General features: G+C 37.0%; 1 protein-coding gene across 2 annotated transcripts in view; it reads right to left on the bottom strand.

Annotated features, from left to right (window-relative positions):
* Positions 1 to 16,862, bottom strand: part of EIF2A (eukaryotic translation initiation factor 2A) — a 35,542-nt gene that overhangs the window by 4,933 nt on the left and 13,747 nt on the right. The window contains exons 4-11 of one of the 2 annotated variants that reach the window (XM_046671719.1): positions 14,429 to 14,547; positions 12,670 to 12,769; positions 12,233 to 12,315; positions 9,228 to 9,301; positions 8,941 to 9,085; positions 8,624 to 8,740; positions 5,041 to 5,612; positions 807 to 920 (exon numbers count right to left, since the gene is read on the bottom strand). In XM_046671719.1, the coding sequence (XP_046527675.1) occupies positions 807 to 920; positions 5,041 to 5,612; positions 8,624 to 8,740; positions 8,941 to 9,085; positions 9,228 to 9,301; positions 12,233 to 12,315; positions 12,670 to 12,769; positions 14,429 to 14,547 (1,324 nt within the window). The remainder of the gene's footprint in view (positions 1 to 806; positions 921 to 5,040; positions 5,613 to 8,623; positions 8,741 to 8,940; positions 9,086 to 9,227; positions 9,302 to 12,232; positions 12,316 to 12,669; positions 12,770 to 14,428; positions 14,548 to 16,862) is intronic. The other variant, XM_046671728.1, reaches the window with a different exon arrangement.

Raw genomic sequence — 16,862 nt, 5'->3', positions numbered from 1 at the left:
ATCTCAAAACTACGGTCGGCACAACTCCACTAACCAGACAGTCCCAGCCCAGCTGACCTCAGTCACCACAAACCACATACGATCACAATTTATTTATCACGCATTACACTGGTGTGGTCTTTCAACTACAGAATCAGAGAGAATTACTTTAGGGGCTGACCCCGTGGCCTACTGTTCAGTTCAGTGTGCACCACTTCTCCAGCCCAGGTTCAGTTCCTGGGCACAGAGCTACACCACTCATCAGCGGCCATGCTGGGACGGTGACTCACATACAAAATAGAGGAAGACTGACACAGATGTTAGCTCAGGGCTAATCTTCCTCAGCAAAAAGAAGGATTACTGTAGAACAATTCCGTTGTTTGGGAACTTCTGGAGTTTAGATTCCCAGTTGAATAATTTCCTATAGTAATGTAATATGGAGTGACAAAACAGCCTTATAGTCATGTAATTTCTATTCTCTCTTAACAAACACATGCTTTCAAGAAAGCAAAGTATACCACTTCACACAGGCTCCAGCAAACGCAAGTCTATAGCAAGTGACATACTATATAATCCCATTAGGGTGTCAGGCTTTAAGGTCAGGTTCAGCTTCTTGAATCCTCCATTATATATATAGGACTACTTAGAAATTCACAGGCAAACGCAAAAGAAAGGCATTCTGGCTGCTTAAAGCCAGCTAACTCCAACTACATTTTATAACATAACAGTCAAGACTTTAAGACTACACTTCTTTAAACTTTAAGGCTTAAAGCTAATTTAACTGATTTTGTTTTGTTTTGTTTTGAAGAGATTAGTGCCCCCAATACCTGCTTTGCAGCTTTCTTAGCCTCATGCTTCCTTTGATTTTTAAGGGCTGTTTTTGATAATGGCTTATCATTTCCTGGTTGTGGTTTCATATTCTGAGGTGGTTCGTCCTCATGCTATGGAAAACATAAAATAAACAATTTTGAAATGGAGTCCATGTTTTTAAAAACATATACAACAAATCATACAAATTTGCTAGTAAATTTATCAAATTTATTTTAAGATCACTGGCAAAGAATATTTCAAACCTCTTATTAGCAGCAGGCACACCCCAACTGTCAAGGTGGATTTAATGAGGACCTTCCTATCAGTTCATATAGGATATCTCTCAGTTATGTAAGGGCTGGTGAAATTCACTTTAGTTTTCTTTAAACAATGGAATTTTTCTTAGTACTACTACTGACCCATGATTCCTATGAAATCAGACACTGACAATAGCTTCTTCTGCAGTCTTTCTAGATCTGACCACTGTCAACAGAAACCCAGTTGCCTCATTTGTTTTCTTTGCACAAAGAATTACTTGCTAGCTCTTTACTTGCAAAATCAGAGATTAGAAGATTAAAAATAAAGGCAAATAGAAAAACTAAAACAGACCATAAGAAAATAAATTAAATAGGAAGGGGTAAGTAACTGCAGAATTACAAATCTAGGGGTAACATAATGAAGAGGCTGACAAAAAACTTAAATGACTTATCAGACTATACAATGAAAACAGAAAATCATTTCCATCATCAGATATTTATAAAACCATCTATCAAGTATATTCCACAACAGAAAGAGGGTGAATTGAGCATAGGACCAAGGAGGATCTAACATAAAACATGATGACTATAGTTGGTAACCCCGTTTTGTATAATTGAAATTTGCTAAGAGAGTAGAACGCAAATGTTCTCACCAAAAAAAAGATAAATACGTGAAGTGATGGACATGTTAATTAACTGGATGGGAGGGATCTTTTCACAATGAACATGTGTCAAATCACCATGATGTACACTTTAAATATTTTACAATTCTATAGGACAAGTGTACTTCAATAAAGCTGAAAATAAAAAATTTATAGAGGTTCCAGTATCTCCAGAGTGGCTGCAGGCAACACCCAGTATAAGTGACAGCACTACAACCTCTCACCAGATTGATCTACTTACTGGTTTCTCTCTACCTTGCTATCGTCTGAACATTAACTCTCTCTTAGACTCAAGCATACTCAGCACATCAAAAGGACCAGATCTCCATGAAGTTTCTTGAGCACTAGATCTCAGAACTATGCTGTACTTAGAAGTGCTTTATGGAAATGGACAGGGCTCAAATATTTAAGTCACAGAAGGATAAATAAGAAACCATAAAGTGGCTTTATCTCAGCAGCTACGTAACTATTTCAGGTCATCAAAGTTCTATGTACATACCCTACTTGACGCAACTGAATATATGAGAACCCACATTTGTAGAAGAGACAAATCTGGATGGCAAGCCCCTTTCCCTTCTTTTTTATCCCAACTGCATACAGTGTTATTTAAGATAGACTAATATTTGCTGAACAGTTTGTTCTATACATCAAAATTCTTTCAATAGGGGCCGGCCCTGTGGCAGAGTGGTTAAGTTCACGTGCTCTGCTATGGCGGCCCAGGGTTTCGCCAGTTTGGATCCTGGGCACGAACATGGCACCACTCATCAGGCCACGCTGAGGTGGCGTCCCACGTGCCACAACTAGAAGGGCCCACAACTAAAATATACAACTATGTACTGGGGGATTTGAGGAGAAAAAGCAGAAAGAAAGAAAAAAAACAGATTGGCAACAGTTGTTAGCTCAGGTGCCAATCTTAAAAAAAAAAAAAATTCTTTCAATAGTGGGTTCTTCTATAGCATCTTGCTTTGACTGAAAAAGTTTCTACTCAGGAGAACTTCAAAAACTGATAAAGCAATTAAAAATGAGGCAAGAAAAAAGGATGAATCACAAGTCTCTTCCACACTACGAGCATCACGTAGCTACTGACAGACGTTCACTTTAGACAAAGAAACCCCACACAGCTGCTACGGACACGAGTCCTGGCTTTACTGCTGCGTCCACTGTACACAATTTCATCATTAATGAAATTTGTTTCTTCAGTTGTATCAATATTATGTTTTGATGAACACATTATAAAAGTGAAGGTTTTTTGGAAAGCCAAGAAATACTTCTTCAAGTATAATTTATATATGAATTTTTACTTATAACAAAAGTACCTTTTTTCTTCAGGGAGAAGAATTCTACCACCCTTTTATTTCCCTTCTGCTACGTAACCCTCCTCCTTTGTGAAGTTATCAACTAGAACGTCTTTGTTTCCAGCAACTTCTTGACAGTATTTTCTTTGCCGTTTATCTCATTTCCGGAATTAGATACAAACAAAAAGTTCTCAGTAGTGGGCATGTGGTTCCTTCAGCCAAAATGATTTGACAGGATCACATAATCACCATGTCACATACAAAAGCAAACATTTTGTGGAAATCTTAAATGTTAAAAAAATTGGGGTTTTAAGAAGTTCTCACCTACTTTTATCAGCATTTTCAAAGTATTATCTTTCTACATTAATTTCTCTCCCTGCCCCCACCAAGACAAACTAGTTTTATGGATCGGAGAAGAAAAACACACGTTAATTCAGAATTTCCTCCTCTTGTGCTATCTTACACAGATTTGGAAAGCAGCATGGGTTGATGTTATTCTGTTTTCATTTTAGCTAAGGAAAATTTCAATATGGAGAAAGGACAAATCCAATGACTACTATATCCTTTCTTTTTTGATTCAAATACAAATATCATAAATAGGGCTTAATTTGTGATATAAGTTTTTATATATATATACTTTTTTTTTTTTTTTTTTTTTAGGAAGATTAGCCCTGAGCTAACATCTACTGCCAATCCTCCTCTTTTTGCTGAGGAAGACTGGCCCTGAGCTGGCTCGTGCCCAGCTTCCTCTACTCTACATGTGGGACACCTGCCAAGGCATGGCTTGACAAGTGGTGTGCAGGTCCACACCTGGGATCTAAGCTGGCAAACCTGGGGCCACCAAAGCAGAACATGTGAACTTAACGGCTGTGCCACTGGGCCGGCCCCAAGTTTTTATATATTTTTACAAAACAAGTTAATACCACAAAAATGTTTAAACGGAACATTTCAACGAAGTCAAGAAGTTACAGGCCACTGCTACATTTTGTGAAGGAGGAAGAGTTGTTCCTTTTGTTTTTGCTTTCGAGAAGGTTAAGAGTGGCAAAGGGAGGCACAAGAATACTCATCCTGTGGAAAAGGATTTACTTCCCTGAGAGTCTAATCATTGAGTCACTATATGTCTCCATGTACTTGGAACAGTCCCAGCCAACGCCTGCGGTACGGCCCTTTCTAATAACACCAACAATACTGCTGTTCCTCTTACAGAGCACCTTTATTCCTTAACATCATCACTGAAACTCAGGGCATGAATACGTAAACGCTCTCCCCTGAGCTCTGAAACACTAACATTTTAAAGCAGATCAGAACTGATGGGGCCGGCCCCGTGGCTGAGTGGTTAAGTTCGTGCACTCTGCTTCGGCGGCCCAGGCTTTCGCCAGTTCAGATTCAACTATGCACTGAGAGGATTTGGGGAGAAAAAGCAGGAAAAAAAACACAAAAAAATGTTGGCAACAGTTATTAGCTCAGGTGCCAATCGTTAAAAAAAAAAAAGGAAACTGACCAATACTCTGGTCATAACTTTACAATAGAAGTAGGGAACTGACGGCCTAAGGACAACAAATGTCTGTCTGACCAAAAGCGTTCTAAAGATTGAGAAATTTCACATGAGCACCCAGACTTGCTTTGTCTTGAAAAATCAGACATTTTGGCAAACGGGGCCTTGAATCTACGGGAACAATCAGCTCCTGCTGTGTAGCTGCCCTGCCTTTAAAGAGGGCAGGCCCTCTCCCTTTCACCATTCTCTTCCCGTCACCACTGCCTGACATCACCAGCCTCGCCGGACAAGCATTTGAACTTGAGCCCATGATCTACAAAGGCAATATGTCATAGGCAGTTATCTTTCCCAGAGATTTCAAACTAACTCCTTTGTCAGCTTAACAATATGAACTGTTCGCCATCTTCAGCAGTAGCTCCCCCATGATTTCTACCCTAGAGTTTCTATTCCGATCAGGTGCTAAGTAACACAAGAACATGCATGAGTAAAAGGTCCAGACACTGAAAAACCTTTTCCTCCCAAAGTAGTAAAAGTGTACTTACCAGTTTGGAATTGGTGATTGGTTTATTTCTTAAAGCTGGGGGTCTATAAGCTGTTGCAACTTTAGGTTCTTCACTGGGTACATCACTTGGAACTGCTTGGTAAGTTATTGTTTTTGCTGGAAATATTCCATCTAAAAATGGCTGCCAAGAAACCTGCCACAGTTCTCCATTTGATGGCACATCATACTTGTGCAAGACAGAGCCAGTATAATGCCAAATCTTGTACCCATTATTAACACGTAATCTGGGAGCACATGTGGCTGTTAAAATATGCTCACCATCTGGGCACCAAGCAAAATAGGTAGAATCAGAGGCCACCGGTTTAGAAATAAGTTTGTAGTTTTTAACATCCCACACTTCCATTTGTCCCCTCAGATTTCCAAATCCAGCTAGTACTAAAATATGTCCATGAGGGCTATAGTAGGCTGCATTACGAGGACCAGTTCCAAAGTCAAACACAGGGTCACATTTTAAGTTGAAAATTGTTGCTTTGGCAGGCATAAAACCATAAACAGCACAAAACTCAGTAGAACTAGAATTCCAAACTACATCATAAATGGGGCCATTTTTTGCTAGAAAAAGAATATAAAATCCAAATTAGCAATAAAGAATTAAATGAATATAACATTTATTAACATAAGTCATAATCATATAACACTCACAAACATGTCAAGTACTAAAAAAGAAAATTTCAAGGTATGTTAAAATTAAAATATTTTACATGACATACTATGGGGATTAATAGATGATTACAAATTTATGTAAAAACCCCTAAAGAATCTTAATTTCTTTTAAACATTTTGGCAATGTGGGCTCATAGAGGCATAGGTTATTATCACTATTAATAAAAAACTAGTTTTTATTGGAAGAGGTAATATGTGCACATAGTAATAAAAATACAAACTATATAAAAAGACATGCCACAAAAATAAGTCCCTCTATACAAAGGCAACCCTCCATTTATTTCTTGCATAGCGTTTCAGAATATTTTTATTGAAATTAAGCCTCTCTCTCTTAAACACACACACACACACACACACACACACAGTTCTAAACTTTTGTTGTTTCATTTAATACTCTATCATGGAGATTTTTCTGTGCAAGCACCTGAAGATCTGGCTCATTCTTTGTCAGTTGAACTGCGTTCCATTACAAACCTTGCTGTATGTTTTCCACTGTGAGTGTACACAAATACACGCGTGGGAATGACATTGCTAGGTCAAAGGGCACATACATTTACTTGATAACACACAACCAAAAAGCCCTTCAAAGCAATTGTATCAATTTACACCAGCAACAGTTTCTCCCCCTCACTCTCATTCATACTGCGTGGTTTCAGATTTTTATCTTTGCCAACAACTAAGTGAAAAACTGTATCTTGTTTTCCTTTCTATTTCTTTTATTATAAGCTAAGCGCCTTTTAATATATTTATATATAATTTCACTTCTTTTATTGTGGACTATTCTTTACTGTCCCATGCCTATTTTTCTCTCCCATTATTGGTCTTTTATTGACTTACTTGATATATTAACAAAATTCACCTTTTCCCATACTTACCCTAAGTCTATCAAAAAAGATTTTTTCCCCAATTTTTGTTTGTTTTGCTTAATCTGTTGTCTCTTCTTCCCCCAATGTAGAAATCTATAGTTTTATATATTCAAATTTGTCATTTTTCCCTTATGCATTCAGCCTTGTTTAGAAAGTCTTTTTCCACTTTAACATTAGAAAAAAATTTCTCCCACATTTTCTTCTAGTTCTGTAGTTTTAGGTATAATCTTTTGGCCCAACTGCAATTTATTTGGATGAAGAGGTAGTAATATTAATTTTTTGTTCCAAATAGCTAGCCAGCTGTCCTCCAACCATGTATTAAACGATCAACATTTCCTCCACTGATTCAAATGCTGACATTAATATATATCAATGGCTATGGCAGTATGGATCTCCTTCTGGACTCTGTTCTGGTCCACTGAGCTATCTGCCTCTCTGTAAGCCAAAAAAATGTACTGGCGTTTTAATAATTTTTAGACCAATATGGGGAGAAAATTTTTTGTGAAGAAGATTGGCCCTGAGCTAACATCTGTTGCCAATCTTCCTCTATTTTATGTGGGATGCTGCCACAGCATGGCTTGACAAGCAGTGCTAGGTCCATACCTGGGATCTGAACCTGTGAACCCTGGGCTGATGAAGTGGAATGCACAAACTTAACCACTATGCCACCAGGCTGGCCCTGAGAAATGACAGCTTTATAAAATTCTTCCTATTAAGGGTCATAGTTTGTCCCTCAGAAGTTTTAATTTTCCTCCCATCAGTCCTATATATTTCTAGTTTTTGTTGCTGTACATGGAATCTTTCCTACCACTGTTTTTTAAGTGGTAGTTTGTTTGGTTTTTTGAGGAAGATTAGCCCTGAGCTAACATCTGCTGCCAATCCTCCTCTTTTTGCTGAGGAAGACTGGCCCTGAGCTAACATCCATGTCCACCTTCCTATACTTTATACAGGGGACGCCTGCCATAGCATGGCTTACCATGCTGTGCTATGACGGCACCCGGGATCCAAACTGGTGAACCCCAAGCCGCCGAAGCGAAATGTGCGAACTTAACCACTGTACCACCGGGCCAGCCCCAGTGGCTGTTATTTATACTGTGACTTCATCTATATGAGCAGAGATGATTCTATTTTCTCCTTCAAAACTGTATACTTAATTCTTTTGACCAGTTACACTGATTAGTTCTTTCAGAATGTTAAATAATAGTGGAGTGGGGAGTCATCCTTGTTCTGTTTCTGACTTCAATGGGAATACATAGTTTTTTGTAAGGAAGGCTACCTTACTTTTACATGTCCAATTAAAAACGAAAAAATTAAGAGAGTTGCCAGAATTTTAAAATAGTATTATTTTACAGTTAATTTAGCTCATCAAAACAAAAGATGGGGGCCGGCATGGTGGTGCAGTGGCTAAGTTCGCACATTCCGCTTCAGCGGCCTGGGGTTCACTGGTTCGGATCCCAGCTGGGGACACGGCACCACTTGGCAAGCCATGCTGTGGTAGGTGTCCCACGTATAAAGTAGAGGAAGATGGGCATGGATGTTACCTCAGGGCCAGTCTTCCTCAGCAAAAAAGAGGAGGATTGGCAGCAGATGTTAGCTCAGGGCCAGTCTTCCTCAACAAAAAGAGGAGGATTGGCAGCAGATGTTAGCTCAGGGCTAATCTTTCTCAAAAAACAAAACCAAACAAAAAGATGAAGTAGTAACATTCTTTAGTTCTGAAGATAGTGCTAAACTCACTAGATCAACTTGCTGTCCTAATAAGGTAAATAAGTCCCAAAAGAGCTACTACAAGGCGATTGCCTCAATAAGCAAGTTCCCTACTGAAACGCTAGCATGACTAAATTACCTAATCGGATTCTGTCAAAATAAGGTATGTATGGGGAGATTTTAAGTTTCTTACGTAACAGGAGTTTTATCTTAAAGGTTATAAAATGTGAGTTTTATCACTTGCTCAAGAATTTAGAGGATATCATCTTTAAGGCACAACATGTTTTACTCTCCTTGTTTTCATCACAGGAGGCCTGCTGGGGTACTCACGTAGCTGCACCACGGCGCTTTCTCCGTTTGTCGCAATGTAGTGCAGTGTCTGTTCCCCGTAGTAGGAAGCTCCTGTCTTGTCAACATCGGTGCTAGCTATTACCAACACAGCAGTAGCTAGACAGTAAAAACTTTAATTAGGTTTAAAACACAAATTAGCCTAAAAATGGTGGTAAGAAAAATATTAAAAAGTATAACAGAGCACATGTAAATTTTCATTAAATAAGCACTGATACCCTTTTTTTCTATATATGCAAAAATATAAGTCTAAATTAATAGTTGATAAACAAAATAAGAGATAAATGTATTTATCATACCTTTTTTATTCCATAGCATTGTAACCTTATCAGCCTTAAAGAAACTTTTATTGGCTAAAGCTGCATGAGGTCCATCAAAGTTGGGGTACTGATATAATCTAACAAATGAAGGTGCACCCTTACTTCCTGGAACATAGACAGCCACCTACGATACACAGACATAAGTGATTACTTAATTTTTTGAAGCAGGTAAACTAAGATGGACATGTTTTTACAGTTACTAAAAACAAGGAAAAGGTTTAATCCCAATATCCCACATAAATAAACAAAAACAATGTAGCAATTACCTTGTATGGCTGGGGTCCAGGTGATAACACAAAATCACTAATTTTTTGCAAATGCAATTTATTTGTGATTGTATCTAAAAAAAAGTAAATGGTGTTAGATTCATGAGAGAAGCTAACAGGAATATGTTAAATTCTGAATGCCTTATAAAAGGTTAATGCAACTGTATACTAATACTGCTCACTGTGGTCTCATGTAGGTAAGGTAGAGCAACACAGTGGAAAAAGCATGGGCTGGGCACAAGACAGGCCTGCCCTTGAATTCCTACTCAGCCACTTACTAGCTGTGACATTGGACAAGTAATGGAATTACATATCCAACTCCCAGTGACAAATTTTTTTTAATGATGATTTTTTTGTTGTTAAGGAAGATTCACCCTGAGCTAACATCTGTATCAATCTTCCTCTATTTTCTATGTGGGTCACTGCCACAGCATGGCCACCAAGGAGTGGTGTAGGTACGTTGTAGGTACGTGCCCGGGAACCAAACCCAGGCTGCCGAAGTGGAGTGCACAGAACTTAACCACTAGGCCACAGGGCTGGCCCAAGTGACTCATTTTAAGAGCACAGTGCCAGGTACACAGTATGTATTCAATAAATGTCAGTTCTCTTCTCTTCAACCTCTGCAATAAAGCAGTCTTAGAGCTCGTGAAGTGGGAAAGATGACTCTAGCCTGCTACTGTAGAATGTGGATACAGAAATTCTGTAACGAATGTGATAAACAGATACATGATAATGATGATCACAACAGTAACAATGGCTCATATTTATTGAGTGCCTCCTCTGTGCCAGGCAGTCAGAAGCCATGTTATAAACAATGCAGCTCCCCAAGTTAATGGGAGCAAAAACTGGCAGCCCCCTTCTTTTGGAATGCTCACAGAGGCCAGTAAGATAAGCAAGCAAACTAATCCAAAATCAGTGGGGCAGGAATGAGTCTTGAAAACAAGAAAATGAAGTGCATGGCTAAGATTGTGTGCACGGTGCTCAAAATCAACCTGCAGTCCATCTTTGGTACACGTAAACAGTTACCAATTCCCTTTCTACTTTAATACACTTGAAAGTGTACAGTCACTCTAAGGATAAAAGGAACTGCAAAACTTTTTTTCTTTAAATTATTTTCAGTAATCAAGTTATTGGTGTTATTGTTGGTATTGCCATTCTAAGAATACTATATAGTTAATGTGGAACAAAGGAAATGAATAATGATAGTCATGTGCTGCAAAATGATGTTTTGGTCAATGACAGACTGCATATACAACTAAAAGATTAGTACTACATAGCTTAGGTGCTATGCCATCTAGGTGTGTGTAAGTACACTCTGATGTTCACACAATGACAGAATCGCCTAACGACGCAGTTCTCAGAACATATCCTCGTTGTTAAGTGACGCATGACTGTATGTGAATATGACATTCTCAAACTATCTCCCCTAGTGTCCTAGAGAATCAGGATTCTTGTTGTAAACAAAAGGAAATACAGATATAAGATAAAAAAGAAAAAGAAAAAGAGACCTAGAAGCGATGATCAACACAGTAGCAATGAGAATTCCTTACACCCAGACTGTGGTTTCTAAACACAATTTTCTACTAAAAGGAACCAGAGTATTTTAGAGCATTGGCCAATTCCAGGTGTATAGCAGGAAATACACAAGATAATCCCTGACCGGCTTGTCTTACCGTATAGCAAAGAAGTCATTAAAGACTAATTGACCAAGGATGAGACAATTTGTGCATCAATAATGATAATAATTGCAATTGATTGAAACACATCATATATATTTAAATCCACAGTTCAGAAGGATGGGGGGGAACTAACTGGTTGTGATGGAGACTGCTAGAGAAAGAACTCATTATAGTAAAAGTGATAAAGGGAAAGAACACCTATCCTGCCTTTCCTATATAAATAGTACCTCTAGGAAACCAAATAGTAGATGAGGGAATTTCTCTTTATAGAAGTACTACAGCTAATAAATGAGAGGGAAGGGTGGATTAGAACATCATCAACTTGTAACCACTCACATAAAAATGGATCTAGGCATTGAACATTAATGTCAACTAACTTCACAAAATTAAAGACAAGACATTACGTGCTTCTTGATAAAAGAACTTAATATCACCTTATGATGTCGTCTTGCCCTCATCTCCCCAAAAAAGAAGAACCTGAAGCTGACCGACTCTAGATCCAAACACCTATTTACAGGGGACAGATGAACTTGTTAAATTATAGGATGAGATACAATAGCAAAATTCAAACCACGGGAAAATATATAGGACAATAACCTTCTTTCTTAAATGATAAACTGCAAAGGAAGAAAAAAGGAGATGGAGAGAGCATCTATAGCTTAAAAGAAACTTAGAAGATATATCAATCAATTGCAATGTGAGGGACTTTATTTGTATCCTGAGTTTTAAAAAAATTATACCATTTGCAATTATTAGAAATTCGAACACTGTGATAATGATATGGTGGCTAACTTAAAAAAAAGTCAAGAGCCCTAATCTCCAGAGATACATACTGAAATATTTACAGGTAAAATTACATGACATCTAGCACTGCCTTTGGCAGAATGAGAGAGACGGACGAGGGATGGACAGATGTATGGACAAGGCAGGGTTGGTAACGGGTTGGTGGTTATTGGGACTAGGTGTCTATTTTTGAGTTTGAAATTCTACACAATAAAACATTTTAAAAACTTGTACCGGAATTTCAATAGCAACTAAACTCAGAAAAACGTATTCAAATGTCTTAACAGCAATTACCAGATAACAAAAGTTATTATTAAAAAAATCTTTGTGCTATAAAATTTCATTAGCTTTTAAGATTTCTAAGAGTTAATCAAATGAATTACTATAACAGCAATTGTTGATTAATATAGTAACAGTATTTAGGATGGGATATAAAGCAATCAAAACTGGATCCATTTATAGTAAGTAATATAATGCCATATAAGGCAATCAACACTGTATACATTTATACTAAATAATATTGTTTCATAAATCTTTCCATACTAAAATTGTTGCTTTCAAAGAAGTGAACTTCATTGTTGACATTTCGGGCACAAATAGTTTCATCTTCTGACCAGGATGGACACCTATATTGAAAAGAAAGAATACAAAAATAATTTAGACAAAATATAACATCACATAACATGTCAAGTTTGTGATATTGTTTACCATTTAAGGAAAAATACTTATAAATGATGTCAAGTCAGTTGCTAATAGTTTTAGCGTATGTAATAGGAAAATAGTGTCCCTTTTCATTCGAATACTAAACAAAAGAAAGAACAAGTTTTTACTCTATTACATTCCTACATACAAAATCCTTAAAAATCTAGATTTTGGTCTGACAAGTTATTTTCTAAGTCAATACCAGAGAAACAAGTATTATACAATGAAGATATTGAAAATATTTTGTAAATAACTAGCATTTTAAAGCACTTATTTACCAATTTTGCATTTTTTTCTGGTTGAAAGACTTTAAACATGTCCCAGTTTTCACATCATAAAGTTGTAGGTTAGGTATCCCAGCTGTGCCATCCTTAGAAGCTGCAATAAAAACAAGATTTGTTGTAGTAATTGTCTCCTAGTACTAGTAAAAAGATTTCCTTCTTAAAAAAATGAAGAGTTGCTTTAAATCGACTTTCCCCTCTAGCTTTAATTATAGATTTACTCATCCATTCCTAAAGCCATGGCGACATGACAGCTGTTTGACCAAAGTTCAGCATTTCTGAAATGAGCTAATTACTATAGATTTTAAGAATACTTAACCACAACTAGAAGGACCTGAAACTAAGATATACAACTATGTACCGGAGGATTTGGGGAGACAAAGCAGGAAAAAAAAAAAAAAAACGATTGGCAACAGTTGTTAGCTGAGGTGCCAATCTTTAAAAAAGTACTTAAGAGATTTCTTATTTATTAAGTTTGACGTGTTTGCTGTTAAATGGCTTAAACTGTCCTATTATGAAAGCTTATATCTATAAGTCACACACACACAAAAGTTATGTAAAACCATCCATGATTCTCAACGGATTCTCAATTGCTCTTTTATTTACTTGGAAAAGTAAGACTCATTAGAGTCCAAGCCTCTTGAAAGAACAAACTCAGAAAATTTATAACCCAAAAAGGAACTATTTTCTTCTATTTACCGAACAATATCCACATTTTTAGAAAATGATTCTTAAAACAACCCCCTAGGGCTGGCCCAGTGGCACAGCCGTCAAGCTCGCACGTTCCGCTTCGGTGGCCCGGGGTTCCCCGGTTCAGATCCCAGGTGTGAACATGGCACCGCTTCGCACGCCATGCTGTGGGAGGCGTCCCACATAGAAAGTAGAGGAAGATGGGCATGGATGTGAGCTCAGGGCCAGTCTTCCTCAGCAAAAGGATTGGCAGCAGATGTTAGCTCAGGGCTAATCTTCCTCAAAATAAATAAATAAGCCCCTAGACCAGTTCTCAATATTTTCCTACTCATCTCTGAATCACGTGAAATGTTCACGTATTATATATCTTTAAATGTGTTAGAAATCAGCACACCATTCCCTCCTCTCTGTTGGACCACTCACATTTCTTAGATGTTGTGTCTACTGTACTTCCTCTTTCATTTATAATGATTATTGAAAGCCTTTTTTCATTTTACATTTTTTTTTTGAGGAAGATTAGCCCTGAGCTAACTACTGCCAATCCTCCTCTTTTTGCTGAGGAAGACTGGCCCTGAGCTAACATCGTGCCCATCTTCCTCTACTTTATACGTGGGACGCCTACCACAGCATGGCTTTTGCCAAGCGGGGCCATGTCCACACCTGGGATCTGAACTGGTGAACCCTGGGCCGTGGAGAAGCGGAACGTGTGCACTTAAGCCCTACGCCACCGGCCCGGCCCCACCTTTCTTCACGTTAAAGGTCACTAGCATCCTTAATGTTTGAGACCTTCTCTATCTAGTGGTTATTTACTTTCTAAATTTTCCCTTAGCTCCTTCTCTTCCTCCATCTCATGATGGGTCTTTTCACTAACTTACTATACCTTGATATTACCTAAAGCTCATTGTACTTGGGGAACACAAGATTAACGGCTGATTAAAAACATTTACAAATACTATTTACTACCATAAAGATTAACTACTTTCCTATAAGGTTATAAACATTCTCTTTTTCCACACTGAGTTGAACTGGTCCTGTCAGAATATTTTTACAATTGGAAAATACTTACTAGTATAAGGCTGCCACGTTGCCAGGACAGTGTTTTTTGGCGAGAACTCAAGGCAAACTGCCTTTGGGAGGTTGAAGGAGTGCAGGAGTCTCTTGTTAGTGACATTGATAATATTTATTCTGGTTTCAAAAGAAATTACTTCAGCAATGAAATACTGTTTTATAATAGCCAGCATTATCCAAAACATTCATACTTCTTTTCAAATACAGATCACTCTAACTGTTCATTTTTCATAAAACTCAATTTTCAGTTAGTTCTAGAAAATATTCAATAAATACCTTAACTAAAAAAAAGTGCACATTTTACCAAAACACCCCTATATAAGGATAAGGCTGGTGTTGGGGAATAATACAGAATTAGCAGAAAGACACAAGAGATGATTCACGTTCCACGAACAACATGCCTTTAAGTGAACACAGAGCTAGACGAGCTGAGGTATAGAAAATCAGAAAGAAACAGACATGCTAAAGCAAAAGCATACTTTCCCGCTTGAATAAATGTGACCCGCAGCAGCCAGGGGATCAGCAAGGAGACTTGTGATGTCCATAAAAGTCTCAGAAGCAGTCTCCAGAAGCTGGGACTGTAAGAATGACTGTGCTAAGATAGCGACAAAGACTACAATAGTCATAATAAAAGCAATTTCCATCTTTTGGATGCTTCCTATATACCATGTTCTGGTCTTAACACTTTACGTACATTTTCTCATTGAATCCTCACAACAGTCTTATAAGATAGGTATTATCATCTCCATTTTACTAATGGTGAGGCTTAGAAAAATTAAACGGTGTGATGATTTGCCCAAGATCATACAAACGATAAAGGCCACAGCCAAACTTTACACTAGTTTGGCCTGACTTGCTCTTACGTACTCTTTTGGGTAAAAAAAATTATACTCCATCTGATTCTAGAACTTGCTTAAAATTACTTTGTCCTACTCAAGTTTGAGGACACTGGATTAGGATAAGCAGAAATTGGTAAGAATAAATGATTATTGCATATTGTTCAAACACACACACATGAGATTCTTTACAACTTACTATAAATTACATATTTTAGAATTGCATGAAGCTTTCTTTTTTGCTGTTGTTGATAACCTTTAATAGTTATTCTTAGTGTAACAAAAGGTGTTTATCTTAATGAAAAAAACTCCACACATATTTAAGGAAAAATCAGTTCTAGTTTCCAGCTTAGTTAACCATGAACTCAGCAAAGACCACAATCAATACGCTACATCTGTTTCTCTTGCCCCAGGAATATTATACATCATTGTGGCCCCAGCATTTTAAGGAAATAAATGCTAGAACCAGGTATAGAAAATACCTTTTAAAAAGATGGGCACTGCATATGGGGATATATTAAAAGGATTCAGAGTTGAATCCAACAGAAAGCCAAGTGGGAATATGAATAAATATGTAAAATAATTAATTCTAACTGCCAAGGTGAAAAAAGACTTACTCAACAAACTCTAAGCCAGTAGAATAAGGGATATCTCAAAAAGACAATAAACAATGGAAAGAGGTATGGTATGTCCATTAGATAGTAAATTTCTATTAACTCATTACTCAAATAGAAAACAAGTAAAATGTGGATTTAAGAAAACAAAACCCAAATACTCACAATAGCTTACACCAAAAGAAAGAAGAAAATATGAGTATCCTCTCTTTGAGGCTGAGATTAAGACTGTTATCTTAGCATTGTGGATAAGACTCAATATGACTATATTCTTAACAATATGAGAGCAGTTGGATTCAGTAACTTTAAAAAAATACAAAACTGATTAATACTTTAATTATAAAAGCTAATTCTGTCAGCTAAAGTCATAAAAAGTGAATCAACTAATTCAATACAATCTTTTTAGCATTAATTTTTAAAAATCATATGTTTAATCCAATCTGACCTGAGAGTTGAAGACTTCAGAATATATTACCACTGTGTAAAAAACATTTAAAATGTACTTTTCAAACTAATGTATGCATTTTCTCCCTTTTAAAAAACCTAAGATAGGGTATCTGGTTAAAAACAACAAAATAACTTTAAACCAAGCAACAAATATTTGGGCATTTTCCTCGTTCTGTGAACTGAAATGTTGTAGTGACTATGGAAAAATTAAAATGGATTGGTTTTCTCAGTGAAATTATGAGCATTAAATCAAAACGCTAGCATTTTGTGTGAGACCATTTTGTAATCTGATTATTTTATGTAATATAGAGGATACTAAACATACTTCTGAATAACTTATACTAAGATGATATACTTTATATACAATAAAACTAATAGTAATAACTGCAGGCAGTTGTTACTAATTTAACTGCAAGGCTACAATGTATCTAAATCGAAGGTAAACAAGCAAAGAGAATTATTCTCTAAGTGTTAACACAGAATTTAAGAAACCCTAACCAGGCATTTAGAGCACTATTGAAAACCACCTCTCAGC

Source organism: Equus quagga, chromosome 1 (genome assembly GCF_021613505.1).
Source record: "Equus quagga isolate Etosha38 chromosome 1, UCLA_HA_Equagga_1.0, whole genome shotgun sequence".
In the NCBI taxonomy this organism is placed as follows: Eukaryota; Metazoa; Chordata; class Mammalia; order Perissodactyla; family Equidae; genus Equus; species Equus quagga.
This window is presented reverse-complemented; position numbering and strand designations above follow the sequence as displayed.